Here is a 24,185-nt window from a genome sequence, read left to right as displayed (position 1 = left end):
TTGAATTTCTCTGCAGACTCCGCGGATTTTTTCACCGAAATAAACAATAAAAAACAACAAAAAGAGGAGTTTTTTACTCACTTTTCGATTGTTCGATATTCTGAGTATGATCTCCTGTTTGGGGGTCGACGAAATTTTTCGAATCGTTGACAGTTCTATGTTCGACCACTACTCCTTCTATGTCGTCAATATGCATATATCCTTTCCATTCGTCCGTTATTATCGTACAGCCGGAATTTACGTATTTATAAACGATCTGATTCACAGTGTTTTCTGATCTGTCGTTCACCTGACATATGAAGCAATTCTTATCTTCATCGCAATGAATGCAAACGGACTCGGTCGGCTGTATGCCTAATTTTACATCAAAATTCGATGCGTTATCGATACGGGAAGGCAAACCTATCTCCGAAAAGTCGTCTTCCATCAACTTGTAGAAATCACGGAAAGTGCATCTCAACCAAAATTTGTCGTTGCAACTCAAATCGGCAAAACTAGTCATTATCGAACAATTGGCAATAAACTAAAGGAGGGGAGGTAAGGATAGGGAAAACACACGCTTTTTCCTTAATTTCTGATTACTTGGTTCTCTAACTTTTAGGATTAAATTGTAATAAAAGAAATAACAGTACAGTCAAACCTGTTTTTGTGCGGTCTTTTTCTGTGCGATTTTTATTTGTGCGATTTTTATTTGTGCGATTTGTTTTGTGCGATATTTTTTGTGCAATATATGAAAATTTCAATCAAATTGGAACATAATTGACTCCTGTAAAATTTTTAAAAACTCTATTGGTTGTTTTCTATGACATCAGCAGGTTTTTTCATTTTTTATTCAGTAAAATTTTTTTCTCATACGTTTATTTCAGTCACCTCTTATTTTAATAGCATAAAAATCATAAATATTACGTTATATTTGAACAGATGCAATAAGTTAGCTCCCCTCCAGCTTTAGACTGCAGGTGTGAAATTTCACGCCTTGTTAAATGAAATAACACTTCCTGCAGCTATATTTATCAAATAAAATCATTATTTAACGATTACAGTAGAGCGTCAATAAGTGGAACGTCGGTAAGTGGAATGGCCGGAAAGTGGAACGATTTTCAGTCGGACTGTGTCGTGCTGAATCGAATGTTTTTGATACTAAATTTACTTCTAAAGTATAATTTTCATGTTTTTATATTCTTCAATATATTTATTTTGTTTGTAGAAAATGCAGAAATAATTTTTAACGATACGATAGCCTCGATGATTATTATAAAAATTTTTGTTAGGCTTAAAATCGACGAAAAATGAACACGAAGCGACACGCAACGGAGAAAAATTCAACAGGAAGCGATACGCAACAGAGAAAAATTTGAACATCGGACAGGTTAATGTATTTTTTCGTACAAAGTCGGAAACTGGAACAAATCATTAACTGGAAGGACCCCAGTCCCCAATTGGTTCCACTTATCGACGCTCTACTGTATTTTTAACTTTTTAATGTTAGATTCGTATTTAAGTGGAAATAATTAATTACTATAAAAATTAAAATTCTTAGAGGATTTTTTTCTCCATTAGGTGTTGCAGAAAAAGGCCCAAGGAGTTAAAAAAGCAATTCCTAGTTACTTCGTACGGTTTCAAGTTATTTTGTACGTAAGACTTTTTTTATGCGGTCCCTATTCACCGCATTAAAAAAAAATTTTAATTGTATTGCGAAAACTATTTTTTATAGCCACTGGTGAAGTTTCGCGCGATTTTTTATGCATTTTCTTTTATGTGGTCCCTATCCCCCGCATAAAAACAGGTTTGACTGTACTTACTAATACTGGAGGAAATAATAATAATAAATATTCAACGATAGCAATTTGTGTGCGAATGAAATATCGTTACGAAAAAAAAGCAATTAATCCAATACGCAATTAATCCAATACGCAATTCGTTGCAACACAGCAGTAAACGATTCCAACTGGAAACTAGTCGATTTGCATAAAATTGCCCAGAAATGCCAGAAATCACGTCGCAGATCATGCATTTGCATATTCGTTCGTAACACACCTACGAATTTCCCGCCGATTTTACTCTTGCACGACGTCACGAAAAGGCTTTCTCTACCGTCGCAAATTTCCACACTACCGTCTCCGTTTCGAGGTTACAGGATACTCGGCAACGTCGAAAGCAGGGTAGAAACCGAACGGGGAAAATTTCCCATGTCGTCGACGTCGCGACTCTAGGGGAAAATTTTTTTCCCGTCGCAGTCTCCGAAGTAGGGAAAAATTTTCCTGGCCGCCATTTTGGATCCTAAGGTAACATTAACCCAATGTTTTAGCAAGTGATGTGAAGTACCTATAGAATTTACATATATTTGTCTTCGTAGTAGATTATCGTAATTCTGTAGGAGTAGGTTTGTTTTTTCACAGCATCTTCTACCATCAACAGCGTAATACGTTTGTAAATTTTCTAAAAATTAATTTCCCAAGCTGCTTTCAGATTTACATAAGCCACTATTTCTTGACAAAAGTATGGGGTAGTCCTATCATCTTACCGTACGGTAAAAGATTATGACGCTAATTAAAAATGACTATTTATTGTTATTAAACATCCTATAAGTACTGCAAAATAGTTTAATTTGTTTATTTACTTTTCGCTGGTAACATTCGTCGTTGTTAAATGTTCCCATCATTTTTCAACAAATATCGCGTGAGTCAGTGAACATCACGCACTGACTCAGGATGTTGTGAACGAGCACCCCAATAACTTTTACTTGGAGTTAAAACGCAAACCGTGTACTCCTGCTTGCCGTACAGTTTAACTTTTGTACTATGGCCGCAACCTCTCTATTATCAACTGTTGTTAATTTTTAAAGTATTGCAATTAGTTACACGCTATGAATAATTATATCAATATCGATTCGTTACATGCGTTCTGTAAACTAAAAGAACTATTTATATAACATCTCAGAAGCGATAGAAGTAGTCAAATTGTTACATTCCTATCAACTGCATTTATATCATACAAGGGTTATGAGTTTTTAACTTTAGTAACTTTTATATTTCAGAATCCAGAAGCATTATTTGTTTTTCTTTTTAATTCTTAAGTGGGAAACAACATCAGACTCGTGTTATTTGTAAATATTTAAACTCGAAACAATAAAAATATTTACAATCACGACATAATTACATGCCAAAAACCTTGTTTGTGATGGGGATCGCTGCCTGGGGATGCAGATTGCTAGAGGCAGCAAGATAGGCTGAAGAATATAAAAATCATAAAACATTGTTAATTTCACATACAGTAGAGCGTCGTTTATCCGAATCAATTGGGGACTGCGGTTGTTCGGATAACTAATTATGTGTGAAAAAACATATTAACCTATCCAATGTTGAAATTTTTCTCTGTCATGTGTCGCTTCATGTTGGATTTTTCTCCATTGCGTGTAGCTTTGTGTTGAATTTTCGTCGATTTCAAGCCTAACGAAAATTTTTATAATAATAATCGAGGCTATTGTATCGTTGAAAATTATTTCTTTATTTTGTACAAACAAAATAAATATATTGAAAAATATAAAAACAAAAAAATTATACTTTAGAAGTTAATCTAGTATCAAAAACGTTCGATTCAGCACAACAGAGTCCGACTAAAAAGCTTTCGGATAAGTGACGTTTCAGTTAACCGGCTTTCAGATAAACTACGCTCTACTGTAGTTGATTTTTTACCTCTTAAAAATTATTAAGTAAATAAATTTGCCAGGTCCAAGCCCGAAAATTTTTCTATTAAAATTAAGAAATGCCTGTATTTTAATGAGGCGGAAATAACTATCTTGCCAAGAATGGCATAATTTCTAGGTTGGTCAAAAGTACTTCCGCTGCTTTGGAAAACCCGAAAATTTCAGTTAGGTCAGTTTGGAAACTCCAGAATGATTACAATGGGATTTCTGTCACTGAAATGTCCAGCTTTATCTCTAACCAGCTGAACCCCCATTCTGGGTCTTGCAAGACTCACAATGTGATATAACAAAAACAATTAAAAGGGCAAAGCCGTTTTTGGTATAAAGTTGAGCCCGTAGACTCTGGGCTCAACTGCGCACCGTTTCCTAAGGAAAAGAAAACAATTAGCACTAACCAATCCAGAAAAGGCGACACCTGTACTCGGGAATCTGGCGTAGATAACAGTGGGCTTCGTTGTCGCCATTATTACGACAGGTTGTGTTCTCACAGACCTGTTCTTCGCTACGAGAAGTGGGAAGATATTTGTACCCGAATTGTCCTGATGATGCTCTCCTCGTTTTCCATCCTGTGAAAGGACAAGAGCAAGAGAATACACGTGTAACCTGTGTCACATGTTTCTCAAAATTCGATTTCGCAACATTCTCATATCGAAATTCCCAACGAGCAAAGCTTGTGCTAATCTCTCAGTAGTGCCTGTTTGTAGAAATAGTATTGTAATTTTGTATTTTATTTTGACTCGGTTCTCTGTCCCTTGACTAACTACAAGTCTGTTTTGTTTATGTGCGCATGATTTGTGCACCAAATACTCTGTGCGAAATTGCAACTCCTGACATGTACTCCTTCATACCTCTAAGGTGTCCAGCCGTTGACAGCAGCAGGATTTTATAGACAAGCCATAGTCTCTCATCAAAAATCAATTTTAGTGGCTATGGCTCAGAAAGCGAAAGATTAAATTTAAAAAATTTGTAAATAATTATTAAATGTTATTATTAAATTTTGAAATCAAATATTAATATTTTCGAATAACTTTTCAATTAATATTGTAGTAATAAACTTTGAAAACAACAATTTGTTAAACTGTTCATTACCTGAAGTCTCTTCAACGAAACCAAAACTTCTGCACAATAATTTATTGCATGTGAAAATAGATTGATAATACTAACAAAAATGTATGCAGAAACAGCCATAGTGATAAATACAATTTGTGCACTTAGTTGTCCTCCATTTAAAAAAAATGCAAGATATGTCAGGGAAGTAAATAATCTAGATATAGGATATGCCAATATCTGCGATATGCCTCTTGCATATAAAAACATTCCAACTTTTTTCACTTCTTTCCTGCAAATATAAACAATTCACTAAAACAAATTATAGAACTTTGGAAAGTAATTGTGAAAAAGCAGGCATTGCAGAAATACGGTAAAATCTGTGTAAACCAGAATTACACCAAATTATTTTCTCTTATTGAGGTGAGTTTCCATCTAGAATAGTTTATTTAACATAAAGAAACGATGTTTTAAGCAAATTTTTTGTTTAGACAGGTTTTACTGTATTTAATACCACTTACTCTCTGATTTTTGCAACTAATGCGGCATATGGCAATTCCCAGGTGTACATTTTAATTAATCTCATATCAGCAATCATGTCGTTCAACAGGTTCAATCTTTTATCTCCCAATACAGCTGCTTGTAATCTATTATTATGGAATTATTTTTGAACATAAACATATATTTTAGAAAAATAAACCTATATAAAATTACTTCATAAATGTTTATTAATTTACTTTATGTAGTTACTATTTTCTTTTATTTCAGTTACTTACGTTACTTTTTTGCATATTAAACATTTTGTAAAATTTTTAAACTATCTGAATTTGAACTCCTAACATAAAAAAGAAAGGTGTTGCTACAAATAATGTTATTCAAATAAGAAAAAATACTTGAAAAAAATTTAACAAACAAAATTAACGAAGAAAATTAATAATATAAAAACAAGAATTTCTATGCCTTTTGGATTTCAGGATCAGTCACATATCTAAACATATTTTGATTTTTTTGTAAAGAAGTTAGCGCGCTTTCTCGTAAGTCAGTCGTCACTCCTAAAAATTTATATGCCAACCAAGGTTCCTTCTAAGCTGCACTGCTGCACGGCCACACACTGATCAAATTGTTCCCGTGCACAAAAATTTATGTGCTGTGCAGGCAAGTATGCACACTGATTTGAATTCCTGTTTACTGATTTCTCTCACTCTGTCTGCAATATGATTATTGCTATGTACATTTTGAATGAATACATTAAATCATTGACAAAAGATAACATTTTGTATGGAGGTATGTTTTAAAATGAATTTTAATCCTTTCTTTATAATTAATTATTTTAATTTTTATAGGAGAAAAATGAGATTTTCTATGTATCTGCTCAGAAAAATTTTTTGCTCAGAATCTGCTCAACATACATTTGTTTGCTCAGAGAAGTACATGTACTGCTCAGCTATAAAATTTAGAGGGAATGTTCAATTTTGAATTTGTAGCACAAGCTTTCGTTTGGCATGTTTATTGTATAACGGGCTATGGCTATTGATGTTTATACGTAATATTTGTGAACACAAGTTTGGAAAAATGTTTGATGACAAGTCTCAAAAAATGTATGATCACAAGCAACACTAAGATGCTAGCTGAACAAGTGCTAAACACAGACTGAGGGAGTATGCACATATGAGACTTCCCCTCTCCTTCCCACTGGTTATACGAAAACGTCGCTCGTTAAACGAGTCATTTTTTCACAATTAATTTTGCTTGTTATGCGAAATCTTATTGTGCAAGGTACTCTTTAAGCGAGGTTACACTGTATTATTAAATTCCATCCTTGCACAGAGTCTGGTAATCCATACATAAATGTGATTTTTTTCTTTTTCAAAAAACGGTAGATATAGAGAGTGACACCATAAAATCTTCTTCAGAGGATTTTCATAAACTTTGTTTGAATAAGTTTTCTTACCAATGTAGTTTTTCCAGATTGTGAAGTTCTGCAATTACACAAGTACTCGGATGTTTGAAATACATATCAATCGATCTTATCAACCTTTTGAAATTTAAAAAATTTATAATATTTCAATCCTGAATATCTCTTGAACTCCAATAAAGTTTTTCTGTTCTTTTCTATATAATATATTTTTTCTCTGATGTCTTCTGCACATCGTTCGAACGAGCTGTATAATCCATTACATACATCGTTAATTTTCCCATCCTCATTAAAAATTATAAAACCATATTTTCCTTCTCTTTTTCAAATTTTTCTGACTATAAAATAGCGCAAGATAAATGGAAAATTGTTGGGAATATTGAACGAAAATTTTTTTGCTGCAGAAATATAAGCATCCACAGATTAGTACAAAGGAGAGGAGAAAAAGAATAAATTTATAGTTGCTGTAAGTAATCACAAAATCATGCATCTCTATGATTGCAGCTTGAAATATAACAACACTAGTTCTCTCTTAAAAAAGTGATTTATATAAAATACCAACTAATCTTAGTTTTTTAAGAAACTAATAGCCCATCGTTTTTTAAATTTAACAACCAATCGTATTTTCTTAAAATAAAATATAATCCAGACTGTATCAGAACTTGCATTAAATTCCTATACAAATTTAAAAGTATACCGCAAAGTGTATCGAACCTATACTACTATTAATTACCATCTTGACATTCTTAATTAATTATTTTAATTAATGTTTTAATTATGAATTTTTTATGTTTTCATTACAGTGATTTGCTTCGAAAAAGCAAAAGATAAATATACGGCATCAAATTTTGCTTTGCTACAAATTACCATAAATTTCTCCAATTGTTATGTGGTTTGTTTCAAATATAAACAGAAGGTTTAATCTACAAAGTTCAGAGTAAGAAGTGTAAAAAATTTTCATAAAAATGAGTGAATAGATGTGACCCCATTCCATGATGTTAATGTTAATGAACACCTAATTGTTTTAAGAATATATATTGAAAAGCCCACAACTTACAAACAGATCAAGTGTCAATATGTTTAATTTGTATGCAGAAGTAAATATTATTTTAAATTTAAGTAGTAGTTGTGTTAGATCTGATAAATTTCATTTTATTTTTAATTTTTTATGTGGCATTATAATGCAGTCATAAAAATTCGATTACTTAAATTCAAAAATGAAGATTGGTCGAGATATTACAAAATGCATGAAATGTTTTGCTAATTGTTAAGAGAAGAATAATTATATTTTCTACACATTAAATGAAACAATCCAAAAAATCTTGCATAAGAATGATTTACAAAAAAATGCAAGTGATTACATGATGTTGTATGTGCAAATTATAAGCTTCATAAGATAAAATAAATGAACACTGTTACCGAACAAATTCATCAGTCAAAATAGCTGAAATATCATGTGAACAATACTGGAGCAAAGAAAGATAATGCATTTGGTCATACTGTCACCTCCAACATCAGCAATAAGTCTAGATTTTAACTAATGTATGAAAATTTTACATTTATTAAATATCTGTATTCCATCTTCATTAATTATTAATTTAATAATAACTAAGTGATGCATTATTTCTTTATCTTATTTATAGGTTTATCACAATTATACAAGTTAAAATAATAATTACCTCAATTTTGAATATAGTTTACTCAAAACAAATTGTATAGGAATAAAGAGAAATATGGCCAAGAATCCTACTAAAATAGTCCATCCATAATATTGCCATAATATCGCTATGGTAGTGATGATTAAAAAAGGGTTTGTAAATAAATATGGAATTCCTTGAATATTCTGTAATAAATAATAATATCAGTTTTATATAAAATACTATTAACTCGCTTACTACTAATATAAGTTTCAGTATACTTATTATTGAAATTATAGAATGTACCATAAACATGTTAAGTTTGCATGAACTAGTCTACTTTTTTAAAAAAGTTTTCTATAATTTGACAACTACAGTACAGGATGCTGCTAAATTATCAAAAATTTAAAATTGCTTGGGTTTTTAATTATTCAGAAATTTCAGTATTTTCTATGAGTTCTGAATGTGAAAAACATTGCTGTACATTTTCTATCCAGACATGCTGCTGCATTGTTTTAATTGTTTAAAAACACTGTTTTATTGGCATGAATATTAAATGATGGCAGACTGTAGTATTTTATCAATGAGTATAAAGCTTGGAAATACTTTACGAACATGTTTCGCATAAAATCAATGTCAACACAATCACACAGGGTCATATAACATTTATTTTCTACTCTAACCTTAGACTCTATAGAGAACACTACATTACTTTCTATTCTACACTGGGAAAAACTCTTTTACAAAACGATTCTTATAGTACTGATATTTCAGTTCTTTGTAAAATTAAGATTATTATTGAAGATTCATTTCACTGCTGTGAGGAAAGGCTCACATTAAATGTAATGGCATTTTTTTAATGCCAACACCCATACCAAAACACCCATGCATAAGATATATCCCCATGTACACACAAATCACTTTTTTCCTGTTTGACTTTAATATGCATCAAGTTAAATATTCAGAAATACTCAAAAGAGTTTGATGATGATTTTCATGTGATTAAATGCCCTTTATTTTTACAGGATCATATCCTATGGCAACTATTTTAGTTAAGTTCTGTGATTAATTTCACTGTATGTAAATGCCTTACCTCAAATTTCACAATTCCAGGAAAAGTATTATGTTTATTCATACCAAATTTGAAAATTATTTGTTTCTTAGTTTATGAACTATATTTTCGTGTAGAGAACATTTAAGCATGAAATTGAAAAAAAATGTGACATCAAATAAATTATAATATAGACAGTCCTGCTGGTTTCAAATTGTACAAACACGATTTTACAATAAATAAATATAATCTTCACATTGGAACAGCTTGTGCATTAATATAACAAATTTTTAACAGTGTTGATTGATTTCATTTTTACTATTTTCATTTATAAAAACTTTTTTAAAACTACGAATATCCATAAAAACAGTTAAAGGCATGTATGACGTAGGTAAAAAACTGCAGAGTTCCGGATTTATAGATTATGTTTTAAATTTTTTTTTTAAATGATCATCTACAAGTTATATTTATTTGAAAAATCTTTGTTTTTTATATTTATGAAGTTGTTTAAAACATGCAACTTTTAGAAAAACAATATGAGGAACACTGTTATATCAGATGTGTAGTTGCAAAAACTGAAATGTCCCATGTTAGTAGTTTAATTTTTTATAGTATTTTATACTTTGATTTTTTAAAAAGTAGCTAATGTCAAACTTTTTAGCCTGATAAAGGTATGTTTTCGTCTTGAAATGAAGGAATAAAAATTTCTTTTAAAAACTGAACTTTGCTTCCTGATAAAAAAAATTTAGGGTTAAAAGACGTATTCAGGATTTCCGTTTGATACTGATACTGAAAGTAAAGTTGAGATAGCTGTCTTAGTTGGACTTAGCCAAAGGTGTGAAAAGGAGAGGGTATAGAGGGATGAGTGAGGGGTAGAATCAAGAAGTGGGGTAGGAGAGGGGAAAAGAGGTGGAAAGTGGAGTTAAAGTAACATTCCTGATTTGCATTGCAGTTACAAAAAGAAACAGTTGTTGGTACAAATACATTTACAGATTGCCTTTTCAACTAGATGATTATGATAGTGATATGCAGAACAATATTTACATGGCAGTAGCTTGTCACCACTGGTAATCCTGACAAAAAGCAGGTACTACACTAATAATACGTTACATAAATAAACAAAGTTTCGTTACCAGAAGACCTCGGTGACAAAATCGCTGATTAGAGCATTACACAGAGGATCACAGTTGCAACCTTAGACCAGATCAAGAGATGCCACAAAGGACACCATAGGTAACACCCACAGTGCACAGCAAATGATACAGAGTCAAACAGCAGAAGGATCCCTGCATGTTGTTTCAGATGGAAAGGTTAGGTTTGACGTAGGCCGGAGTTATACTTGAAGAAATTAGAAGAGTTTATGAATTTGGCAAACAACTCAAAGATCTCTTGATCCTCACAGAGGTTGTTGGGTTCAGAAGGCCAACAGAATCTTTTCCGTAGACAATGGTAGTTGAGTTCTTCCCACTGATTTTCATACAGCGTACAGTGAAAGATGTAATGGAGTGCATCCCCTTTAGAGACGCCTTCACAGCTACACCTGTCATTATTGATTTTTTTGAATCTTGTAAGATAAGAGGGGAAGTTAACGTGACCTGTCAGGCATTGCGTGATGTCATGGGAAGTGGTGGCTAAAAACCCGTCTTTTATTAATAGATAGTAGAAATTTGTAAGTGGTTCTGCCAGTGGTTGAGGTAGCCCAATCGTTCTGCCATTCTTTCATTATACAGTCAATGATATTGTTCTTGATATGGACGATAGGGAATTTTAGAAAAAGAGATGGTGATGTCCATTGTGGTGACTTTTTTAGCAAGGGCATCAGCATGATCATTACCTTTGTTATCTGTATGCCCAGGCACCAGGCAAAACTGAGTTGAGAATATTTGCTGAGGTTTCTGACAAGATGTCTGATGTCCATGCCAGTCCTTGTGCACTTATTATTGCTTGAATGGATATTAATCACATATATACTGTCTGTATTGATACAAACGCTGCCATTGTAGATCTTCCTGTTTTTAGTGATGGTATCTAGAATCTTATATATCGTTAGCAGTTCAGTAGCAGTCCAGTAGGTAATATTGCTGATGCTGTATTTCATTCTCACTATCATAGAAGACAAAGGCTGCACTGTTATCCTTATCATTGCATGAGCCATCTGTATAGATGTTCCAGCGAGCTCCAGTGTCACTATAATGATTGTTTCTGACATTGATGGTATAGCTGCTAGTCTCTCCTGGGTGTCTTTCAAGAGTACATCGGTAAGATAATTCTCCAACTTGTAATTAATGATGGAGTCAATCAAGTTCACACTATTAGGAGGCATTAATCCCTTGTTACAGAGGTTTCGTATCTTTTCAGTAGTAATATTCTGATGGTTAATGGTCAGCATTTTTATTGCCAGAAGATCTCTTTAATTCGTAGGTGTATGGGTGTAATGTTAGCTATATGTTAGCGCATTGGTGGGGGCCATGCAATACACCCTACAGATCCTAATAGCAGCACTTCTCTGGATAGAGAGTAATTTTCTCTTGTTATGGACTAATGCTGCTCTGTTCCCCCAGACCTGTGCCACATACAGAATAGCAGGATCTATCGCTGCTCTGTAGATTAGTTTATAGTTCCTACTGTGAGGACCCAGACGAGGTCCGAAATCGCAAAAATGCAAAATTCTGTTGCGAAAAAAATAACGATAAATTATATAAGAGAGAGAGAGAGAGAGAAAAACCTCTTAATCAAAACAACGTAACGGAAAATGTAAACAACGAGTCTCGGGATGACGTCAACGCGTGTTAAACGACCTGCTAATGTTTAATCCAAAGGTAGAACTCTGACACACGCACTCATAAAGAGATATAAGGTTGACACAAGTATTCAAAGAAAAATTAAACATAGGAAAACAATTTCAGAAAAAGGGAAAAATTGAAGAGATAGAAAAATATCGCGTGATCGTTAGAATTCCAAAATGACATCAATTGCAAACAACAGATTAAATTATGAGTGTAGGTGTTGTGGTTCTATCAACAATCTTGGAGCATAGTCGAAAAGGGGTGTCAAATAGACACCTCGAATCGGACCTTTCCCTTGACCCGACATGGTCTCGTTTTGCGCTTGGAAACAAAGGGGAGGCCAATCGGGAAGCAAGGAAAGGGACGAGGGACCAATCCGCAAAGTGGACAGGACACGGAAAAACGTATAAAAACTGGGACTTCAAGGTCAAAAGGGAGAGAGTTTTTTCGGAATGACGGACATGCCTCTTGAGGATTAAAACAGTGTGTGTAGTGTCGTCACTCAGAACTTTAAGTGTGTCACTGCCCGTCAACATCGCCGTACGGCCCTTCTCGTCCGCCCGGGACTGGATAGATCTACCTGCCAAACTCTTACGTTCTGAAGATCGTCGAGATTTGGAACAATCTAACCGATGTAAGCATGTATTCGTCCAAATAAACGGTTTTCCGCATGTAAACACTTGTCATCATTTGCCTCCTTCGCCACCGCCCACATACACGGATTCCCTTAAGCTCATCCTGACGCGGGATAAATTGTATCCCCCCCTTAATGTCGGCGAATCTTACACTACTGCCTAGAACCCTAGGTGTCTCTGGCGATGTAGTTGAAGAGGCTTACTCTCCGCTGGACATTTTTACAAACTTCCATGATATGGAACTTCCAACTTAGCTTTGAATCTAAGTAAACCCCAAGTTATTTAAGGCTAGACACAATTTTTAGCTTTTCTTGTCTAGGTAAATGGCCAGTGGGTGCTGCAGTTGCTTCTTCCTGGAGTTTTTTGTGCACACTATCGCCTCGCTTTTATTATAATTAATGAGGTGTTTATTCTTCTTGCTCCAGTCACTGACCAGCTTTAGAACCTCATTAGCCTTTTTTGATGAATGTAGCTATTCTGATGCGTTATCATTATCAACTTATCATCAGCAAAGCCTAGCACCTTGATATTATGGTCCGAGTCAAGGCTGCAAAGCAGGCCATCATAAAACAGGTTCCAGAATCCTGGGCTGCTTCTGGAACCCTGCAGACAGCCTCTGTGAACACTGTTTTCCAGGTTAATTGTCTTTGAGTAGTAGCCCACTGTCCTATTTTCTAGGTAGTTGCTGGTCAACTTATATATGTTGCTCAGGCAGTTGGTTTGATACAAACGATGCAATATGGAAGGCCACCATAGCTGGTTGAATTCCTTCTTAAAATCAACACTTATCAGTAGAGCATGTCTGTCACTGTCCCATGCCTGATTAACAAAGTCCTTTACACTCTGTATTGCGTGGATGGTCGAGTAGCCAGGACAGAACCCATATTGGTTCTTATGATGCAAGTTGTTGCTCAAGTACCAGTTAATTCTGCCAATGACAGAACCATCCAGGACCTTCCCCATTGTTGGCAACAAGCTGATGGGCCTGTAATCACATTCCATAGTTGGGTTGTCCACTTTTGGTATAAACTTAACATTTGCCTTCTTCCACAGCTCTGGGAAGTAGCCATGGTTTAAGCAGGCATTATACAAAATCCTAAAAGCAGTAGGGATTTCATTGAACGCTGCCTTCACCATTTCTGTGGTTATATTGTCTATGGCCGGCGCTTTCTTGTTTGCCATAGTATTTACCATATGTTCTACTATGTGAAACGTAAACCAACTGTCATCTTTGATGTTCTGGGGGACAGTGATTATTGTCCTTACTTTGTCATGCATATCTAGCTCGTTGTCTGTGCTATCATTTAGGAAAAATGCTGTTCAAGTAGATTTTCAACATTTTCAAAAATATATAGGTCAACAAAATTAAAACAACGTCTGTCCAAAAAGGAACCACCATTTATTTCTTGCGTTCGTGGACAATACACACATTCTCGGCAACTGCAACTGCAAAGGACATTTTTAACTTCTGGCAACAAGCAGCCTAAAAGGAAAGGTCAGTTGCCGCGAATGTGTGTATTGTCTACAAACGCAGGAAATAAATGGTGGTTCCTTTTTGGATAGACGTTGTTTTAATTTTGTTAAAAAACAATTCTTCAATCCAACGAAAAATTTACAGAATATTATAGGTACTAGTGCCACCTTTCTTAGTGAGATTGGAGATAGTGGCATTTTTGTTATTTCTAAAAACAATGTGATATGATTGAGTCCAGGGATCGTTACAGGTCTTGGTGCAGATATTTCTCCATGCTGTGGTTCTGGCATGGTTTATTGCTATTTTATCGGCTTTTAAGCTTTTGTCGTAGGCTTCTTTCTTTTGCTCCTTCTGGTCACTGTTCTCGGATCGTATCCATTGTCTGTGAAGCATCCTGATTTCATGCTTCTTTTGCTCCAATTCCAACGAGTTGGAGCAAAAGAAGTTGCTCCACCAGTGTGTTTTTCTCTTACACTCAGCCTTATAAGTTGCTGAAGCTTTACCTGCCCTTATGATTGACTCAGTCATATGTCTTACATAGTGTTCAATGTCTGCTAGGTTCACAAAGGGGTGAAAGCTGTAATTTTTCCAGTGAGCTGCAAAGAGTTGTCTGAATGTTTCCCAATTCGTAATACGATGGTGGATGTCCTGAATGGTAGGGTTGGGCTGATTCTTATTGTTAATAGCAGTTAAAACATAATGATGGTCACTAGCAGATGTAATTGTTAAAGTTTTTGCAATTCTCAATATACCTACCAACAGCAGTGGGGGCCAGACAGCCATCTGCCCAGCCTTTAATCCTGCTGGTAAAGAATGTAAGATGATCGGTAGTATTTAGCGAAATACAGTCAGCCTTGTCCATAAAATCATTCACTATTCCCCCACAATGGTTTTCTTCTTTCATGAAAAGACCATTGTGAGAGACTTCTTTCATGAAGAAGACAATTGTGGGAGACTAGTGAATGATTTTATGGACAAGGCTGACTGTATTTCGCTAAATAGTACCGATCATCTTACATTCTTTACCAGCAGGATTAAAGGCTGGGCAGATGGCTGTCTGGCCCCCACTGTTGTTGGTAGATATATTGAGAATTACAAAAACTTTAACAATCACATCTGCTAGTGACCATCATTGTGTTTTAACTGCTATATGAATGGTCTTCATGAAAGAAGAAGACCACCATTCATCATTATATGCTTCTCCGTTCTTTTTTCCCTTTGGTTGATTTTTATTAGCTTTAGTGCAGTAAGTGCACTGCGGTCCTTGTTCCAATTCGGGCAGTCTTTGTATTTATGTCTCTTCCTGCAGTGACTGTACGCTCTTGCGAGTTGCAGTCAGCTGCCTTGTGACCATATATCCAATGCACTTGTAGCACTTTAAAACAGGTATATAACCATCCAATATTAGCGTGCCCCACTCATAGCATGCCCCACTCAAAGCATATCCTTTTAATATTGATTAAAGTATTCCGTACTGCCGACGATATGCTGACTATGACATGTCTACAATCATCCTTCTTTTTGAATCAATGGCACTAGTGATCCTCACTACCTTACAAAAACTCTCCAGTGAGAATTTTTCATTAATTCTGATGTTTTAGTCATATAGTTTTGTTTGAAGTTTATTTTTGTCTTCATCCTTAGGGACATTTAGCACTATAACCCTTAGGATCCATTTCCATGGTTTGGTGATCTTTATTTTTTTTATTTACATGTGGAAGAGTTTATATTGCTTTTTTCAGGTTAAAATAGTTTTTTCTGAACTAAGTTTTATTTTCACGTTTCCACCTGCCATAGGAGTAATATTCTTCACTCCTATACTAAGCAAGGTGAGTCTATTTTGTCCTGCAGTGTATTCATGACTACTTCTGGGCATAATTTCTCCTCACTGGCAATGGCAACAGGCTCCAGAATAATTTCACGTAAGCTCTTATCAGGTTTATTAGAAGCTAATGTTTCAGTTATCATAGTAGTTGTACTACTTCCCCTTCCTGTAAGTATTCTAGTGACTTCGGCATAGCTGAGAGCACTGAATGTTTTCTGGTTCCATAGGGTAAGAACTATTTTCCGAATAAATTGTTGACAGCCGCATGCATGTTTAGTGCAGCCTGCCTAACTTTTTTCCTGTTCTTAGTCGTTATTGAGCCATGTGAGTTGGCCGGTTCCACTCCCATTATGATCTTCAATTCGTTGGAAATCGTTTCCAGAATCTATTCTTCCACGTAGTCTGTTGTCGAATTATCCATAATTTACACATAAAATGATAAACGAACAGCATACAATCAGGTTAGAGTGTGCAAAAGCCAACAGGCTAGCGAAAAAAATTACCGTTTGATAGTGTGAATTGGAAAACCAGTAGGTTATATGCTCTTGTATACCTACACATCTGAGATACTATTGGCTAATAAAAATGGGTTTAGCTAGAAATGAATTTCTCAATTTGAGAAGATGAAGAAGGTAAAGAAAATGACATTGATCAATTTATCAAAAACGAAAAAATAAAACCTTATACATTTAAATAGCTGAAGGTGATAGCATTGCAGGAAATTTCATGGACAGAAGCGTTTAAGATTGTAGCGAGTTGCTCTCTGCCATATGATTATGTCAGACTAGCAGGTAGGCCCGGCGTTGCTCGGGCAAAAGTAACGGTAGCGAAGATTAAGATTATTACATTATAGTTAACCTTACCCGTTTTCACAGAATGCAAGAAATGGGTCCCCTATTTCCAGACTAATTACAGAATTCTTAGATGGGTCTAAAAATTTGTTCGATTTCCTGCAAAAACGAAAAAAACCGCATTTGTGTCTTGCACGTCGCTTTCTCTTAACAATTTCATTGTTACGTAACAATTCCATTGTTGACACTTCCATTGTTACTTAACACTTCCATTGTTGATGGAAGTGTTAAGACTTAATCCTGTCCCTCTCCCACGTGGGAGGAATTTCGAAAAATCCCTTCTTAGTGTGCGTCCTCGTGACGTACCCTAACTGAGTACCAAATTTCAACTTTCAACTCTTAACCATTTGGACTCTGCACTGATTATTATTATTATGTTGGGTTAAGTGTGATATACTCGGTTAACACCGGTGGCTGTGTACTATGCCGGACCAAAGTCAAGGCATAGTAACCAAAACAGAAATTAAAGAAGTGTCTCAGTGTGTGTGTCTGTATTCAGGAATTTTCTCACAATATGACATGTATTCAATATTACTGGCCTTCTGTAGTGTGATGTATGTGTTTCTATTCAATTGTAATGTTCCCAGGCTTTTGTGTAGTGTGTGTGGTATGACACCTGTAGAGGAGAGAACAACAGGTACAATAAGCACCCTATCCATCCTCCACAGATGCCTTATTTCCTGGGCGAGTTCTGTGTACTTGCTAATTTTTTCAGTGCATGCGTTTTGTATATTGTGAGAGTTTGGAATGGATATGTCTATAATGTATGTGATTTTATTGTGTTTGTCAATGAGTGTGATGTCTGGTCTGTTGTGGTAAATTGTTTTATCTGTGATTATGGCTCTGTCGTAGTACATTTTGTGCGTGTTGTTTTCCAATACTGTCTGTGGAATGTATTTGTAGTATGGTTCGTGGATGTCTACTAATTTGTGTTTCCTTGCAAGCTCTTGGTGTATTATATTTGCTACTTGATTATGTCTGTGTAAATAATCTGTTTGTGCCAAGAACTTGCAACCAGAGGTGATGTGTTGTATAGTTTCTGGCATGACATGACATTTTCTGCATGTGTCATTTGTGAGTGTTGTATCTTCGAGTATGTGTTTTCTGTAGTTTTTAGTATTTATGACCTGATCCTGTATGGCGATCATGAATCCTTCCGTCTCCCCAAAGAGGCATCCCGTGCTAACCAGCTGTTTGACGCAGTTTTGTCAACAAAATCCTGGGCCAGATCATAAGGATGCCTGCCATGGAGTGCCTTTCGAGCCCACGATTGCTTAATGGTGTCTGTGCTTTTTATATGTTGCGTTGTGTCCATATGATAGTGAGTGTAAGTTTAATGGTGTGTTATTTGAGTCTGCTAGAGTTACTGCTTTATGTAATTGTGATGTTTCTTGTTTTTTGTAGAAAAACTCTCGCAGTGACTGTATTTGTTTGTAGTGAAGGTTAACTATGTCAATCAGGCCACGTCCGCCATCTTTACGTGGAAGGGTTAATCTTTCTGTGGCAGATTTAGGATAATGTTGTTTATGCTTAGTAAGTGTTGTTCTTGTTTTTCTTTGGAGTTGCTCGAGATCTGTGTGAGTCCAATGTATAACTCCAAAAGAATATGTAAGTACTGGAATGACATATGTGTTTATTGCTTTGACTGTATGTTTTGCATTTAACTGTGTTCTGAGAATAGCATTTAACCTACTTTGGTATTCTTTAATTAATCTTTGCTTTATTTGTGTATGTTCTGTTAGTTTGGCCTGTTGGAATCCTAAATACTTGTAGAACTCGCCCTCTTCCATGGATTCAATAACGTCTCCATTTCCAAGCGCAAAATCTTCTTTCTTCAGGATTCCTTTTTCTATGTGAAGTGATTTGCATTTATCTAGGCCAAATTCCATTTGTATGTCCTTGGTGTATGAATGTGTGATTTGTAGGAGTTGATGAAGTTGTTTTTGTGTGGATGCATAAAGTTTTATGTCATCCATGTACATGAGATGTGACAGTGTAAACTGTGTTGTTTTTTCATGTCTGATATTGTAACCATATTGCGTGTTGTTTAACATGTTGGATAATGGGTTCAGGGCTAAGCAGAACCAGAGAGGACTCAAGGAATCTCCTTGAAAAATTCCTCGCCTAATAAAAATTTGCTTTGTTTGTATGGAAGTGTTACTAACCCTAAGAAGTAGTGTTGTTCTCCATTGCTGCATAGTGTTTGGGAAAAATGCAATGAGTGATGGATGTATTTTGTGCATGTGTGGAATATGTAGTCGCCAACTGGGTGGAACGCTGTCAAATGCTTTTATCTTGTCTATATATGCCATGTGTATGTTTCTGTGTTGTTTATGTGCTTGCCGTAGAATGACTGAATCTATAAGTAACTGTTCTTTGCATCCCCAGTGATTTCTACGGCAACCTTTTTGTTGTTCCGTTAGAATGTCGTGTTCTTCAATATGTTTGTATATTTTGTTTGCGATACAGGATGTCAATAATTTGTAGAGTGTTGGAAGACATGTAATTGGTCTGTATTGTGTGGGGTCTGTGGTATTGTTGTTTTTAGGTTTCATGTAGGTGATGCCCTGGGTAAGAAAATTTGGCATGTCTTGTGGATTGATGATGATGTGTGTTAGGTGTTTAGCTAGTTCCTGGTGCAGTGATGTAAACTTTTTGTACCAGAAATTGTGAATGTTGTCTACACCAGGTGTCTTCCAGTTGTGTGTTCTGTTAACAGTGTATTGGAAATCATGTATGTTTATTTCAACACAGGGCATAGTTGGTATGTTGTGCAAGTTTCTGTTCTCCTCCTCGATCCAGCCTGCATCAGCATTATGCGTGACAGCACTGGACCAAAGAGAAGACCAATATGTTGTGAGTTCTTCTTCTGTTGGTGTGCCACTGTGCTGTGTATCAGTGTTTGCTTTGTTATTAATTTGTCTGTAAAAGAGTTTTTCATTGTTTGTAAATAATTTATTTTGTTGTTTTCGTAGTGTACATGTTTTGTAACGTTTGAGTCTACGTGCTTTGGCAGCAAGTTTTTGTTTTAGTGTATCAATGTATTCTGTAATGTGTGTGTTGTGATGTTCATGTTTTGTGTGTGTTTTTATTTTCTTGAAAATGTTGTTGAGCTGTTTCCTTAATTTGGGTGTTATGTTGCTTTTAGTGTATTGTGTCAGCCTGCCTAATTGCTGTCTAATGTCATTTATTTGTATTTCTATTCTTCTCTGCCAGGCAGGCTTGTGATAGAATTGTGTTTTCTGTGTATTTGTCTGTGACTGTACTTTCAGTCCATGGTGTGTCACTACTGTGACTGCCCCAGCATAAACTAATGTATGAATGTCTGCGAGTGTAGAAATTGAATGAATGTAGTGTGGTATTAAGTGAGTGTTTACATAATTTAGTGTTTTTCCTACTTCCTTTGACGTGTTGATTTTTGGTATTCGTGGTCGTTGTGTGGGATCTGTGCCTGTATATTTAGTGAGTGTTTCCTGAAATATAAGTGAGAGCGTATTAACTAAATTCATGTCTATGTTATCAGTGATGGACGAGGAAGTGTCTGTAGTATCATTAGTGGTAATTGTTGTATGTGTGTTATTATCAATGCTTGTTACTGGATTATCCTGACAGGTTACGTGATCTTCATTAATGTTAGATGTTTCTGTCTGTTGATGTATTTGATCAGCAACCTGTTGTTTGATAAGTTCAAGTGTTGTTTGTGGAATAAGGTTGTTGTGTATAATTGTTCTTTTTTGATCAACAACCCTTTGTTCGGTAACAGTGAGGTGAGGATATTGTTGTGTGAATTTATGGTGTAGTTGTTGTCTGTATGCTGTCATGTTTGTTTCGAGTTTTGTGATGGTGTAATAATTACGGATGATAAACTCATTCATTTCTACTGTCCATTTCATCCGTTGGCGTGGTTTTCCAGCCTTTGTGGTCTGTGGATGCATTGCCACAGAAACACCAAGGCTGGGTTGATTCCTCACATCTGTTGAGGGCATTGCAGTAGCCATGCTTGGGCCGGTGCTGCTTTCGCCACCGGTAACCAAGGGAGACTGTGGCCTATTTTTCGAACGTGAGCCTCTGCCTAACCCACGAACGCGGACCTTGTTAACCCGGGCGACGTCCGAGCCGGTATCACACTTTGATCTAGTTATTACCATGATGAATATCTCCACAGAATGTGGGTGTGTGGTCACTCTTAGCTTCATTTCTCCCCATAGACCTTACTGGCATGGGTGTCTCTACCAGGAGCTTGTGCTCCAGCCTGCATTGCCCTATGGATCAGTAAAATTACTGGGCTCTCCCACCACAACCAGGTGGTGACCATGGGAGTTATTATTATTATTATTATTATTATCAACTCGTCTCGATTATATATATAGATATAGGTAATGAACATCGATGACTAGTTAGATGGTGCTAAATGGTACAAAGCTACTTGGATGGTGCCAAAGTTTTTTCATTATAAAATTAATGATTTTATTTCTTTTCGTGTAACTATTTTATATTTTATTCTATACTTTATTATTTTTTATTTTTGATCTTTTCTATTTCGTACTTTTATACTTTCAAATAGTTATCTATTTTTTGCAAAAATCATGCTCTAAATTACAATATAATCCTATTTTATTTAATAATACTCTAAATATATTTATATATTGTGTTTATATTATTTTAATATTTTCTATTAAATTGGTTTTAATTGTCACTTTTCGTTAATAGCCTTAAAATTTTTTTACAAAATATAAGATCCATTGAAACCAATTTTCTATACTTATGTACAATTTTAAATAACATTTATAATTTATATATCTTAACCAAAAGTTGGTTAATCTATCTAATATTGCATGGTTAGTAAATAGCTTCACTTATTCATTCCTTGATCCTGATGAAATATGTTTTATTAATGATATTTATTATATAATTTTAATTTTACCCAAAAAACACTTTTTTCCTACACGTTTTAACAGTTTTGCAAATTTAGCTTTTACATTTCCTATGCTTATTTCCCATTTCGGAAAAAACTAAAAACTAGTAAAAAAAACATGAAACTTTACACTAGAAACAAAATTACGTAACTACTATTGTGGGTGCAGTGGACACATACAAGACCCACAGCATCAGTTATACTTCTATGATATTTGTATGTATGACAGATTTACTTAGTAGCTATTCTTTTTTCCAATTTATTATTATTTACCAGAATTAATCTAAATTAGATTTGAGAGTAAAAAAACAGAGATGTTGATAGAAACACATTTACCGGTAATTGAATTACATATACAAGATAATATTTTTATCGTCATTTAACTTTATTACACCACATAAAAATATAATTACGCCATGTGTATTAATTAATATTTATATGCATAATAACTTCAACTTACATTTTGAAATTTGCTGACATCATTTGCTATAAGATTTACCATTTGCCCAACATTCGATTTTTCAAGAGAGGAAGGACTTAACCTCATTGCCTATAAAAATTTTATATATAATAAATAAATATTCTCAAAAACTTATGTTATGCTACAATAACAAAGTAATTTTTAAGAAAATTGTTACACAAAGAAATGAAATAAAATTTTTTTCAACATGTGTAACTATTATTTGAATTAATATTAAATAACAGGTTAAACGTTAATTTTTTGACTTTAGGGTAATTACGTTAAATATAAAATATATTGCTACTTTAATGCAATGTTATTATACAAATTACATAATATATTGTAAAGTGGTGTAAAGAATTTGCGAATAAATGGTGAGACAGTATATTATTGATACCAAAAAATAAACTATAAATATGTCCTGAACAATCTTACCCTACGAAACTCTTTGAACTCGTTTTAAACTGTTTAAGTTGAATAACCGTGACCATTCATCGCTTGTATGAAGAAATGCTTTCCACTAAGTGTGTGGCATTTCAAATACACTACTTTTTTACCTAAATTAGTGAAAATTGGTCACGGTATTAAAAACTACACTTATATTTTCAGTTTCTGTATTTTGCGTATTATCTACAATATAAAATTTTCCTTGATTCAAACTAATGAGTTTTTATGTTTATTTTTCAAGTTTTTTAGAAACACGAAAAAAATAAACGTATAAATGTTTAAATGGCTGTAAATTAACTCAAGTTACCTAGATTTACATCAGGTTTGAGTGAAATTTAAGAGGAAGATTGTAACTTTGAAAGTCAAAATAACAAATCTTTCTTTATTGTCTCCTGAGAAACTAATATACCAAACAGCACTAGCCATAAACACAGCTAATAAACTGCTAAATGTTTTAATCCTCTGTAAACGAAAACTTTTTGTTTTATTATAACTGGGTCGAATAGGATTAATTGTTTTTTTATACTCAGGAAAATGTTAAAGATAACATTTGATAACCAATGAACCAGGAGTAATTTCTATGATGTTATTTTAGTACTTTGTTTTAAGTTAGTTGCACAATTTAACACATTAGATATTTAAATTAAAAAGTACCTGCTGATCGAACTATTACAAAAAACAAAATCAGTACTTGTACACGATTGAATAGCTAACGCGTATAAAACAGAAAATTTGGCATGTGGTGAAAACCAAAAAATGCGTAAATTAAGAACTTTATAATTTAAAAAATCTTAATGAAATTATTAAATACAGAATTGGGTGAAGATATTGAATGGCACAACTACATAATAAACAAAAATATTAATTGTTTGAAAATAGAATGTACTAAATGTTTTGTCATGATATCATCCTGAGAAAGCCATGTAACAAGACTACAGGGCGAAAAATTGCATTATCACAAACAAACGCAATATCCTATTTGAAATTAATTAGCATCAGGGCAGACATTATAGAAAAGAAAATAATATAAATAATAGTACTGTTGTAAAGCTGTATATATTCTACACCGATAATTTACAAAATTGCACTGATTATATGCAACGAGTAAAAGTATAGCGCACTTGCATTTTCTTCGAATTTATTACCGGTACTTTCAATTTGTCAAGTATTTTTTGTTTCAAATACAGACTTTGCAGAAATTTACATTTATAACTCGGATATGACATTAAATACGTTAAAACACCAAATTCTGTAAATAATAAAAAATGGATATTTCAATTTTTCCCGCAATAAAATACATAAAGCAACATTTTTCGATTAATTTTGTAATCATCGTGAAATTATAGATTTTATAAACTAATTCTTACGGGTCAAATGAATAATAAACAAAATTAGAAGACCAGGTTATAAAGCAAATTATGAAGATTATAAGATTA

General features: G+C 34.2%; 1 protein-coding gene across 1 annotated transcript in view; it reads right to left on the bottom strand.

Annotated features, from left to right (window-relative positions):
* LOC136977303 (ATP-binding cassette sub-family C member 4-like) overlaps nucleotides 1-24,185 on the bottom strand; it is a 158,352-nt gene that overhangs the window by 115,843 nt on the left and 18,324 nt on the right. Inside the window, exons 5-8 of the mRNA XM_067272777.1 lie at nucleotides 22,303-22,392; nucleotides 8,348-8,511; nucleotides 5,275-5,400; nucleotides 4,796-5,045 (exon numbers count right to left, since the gene is read on the bottom strand). Coding sequence (XP_067128878.1) covers nucleotides 4,796-5,045; nucleotides 5,275-5,400; nucleotides 8,348-8,511; nucleotides 22,303-22,392 — 630 coding nt within the window. The remainder of the gene's footprint in view (nucleotides 1-4,795; nucleotides 5,046-5,274; nucleotides 5,401-8,347; nucleotides 8,512-22,302; nucleotides 22,393-24,185) is intronic.

Source organism: Centruroides vittatus, unplaced genomic scaffold, assembly GCF_030686945.1.
Source record: "Centruroides vittatus isolate TY-2023 unplaced genomic scaffold, ASM3068694v2 contig_453, whole genome shotgun sequence".
Classification (NCBI taxonomy): domain Eukaryota; kingdom Metazoa; phylum Arthropoda; class Arachnida; order Scorpiones; family Buthidae; genus Centruroides; species Centruroides vittatus.
Note: the sequence above shows the minus strand (reverse complement) of the source record. Positions and strands in the feature narration are given on the sequence as shown.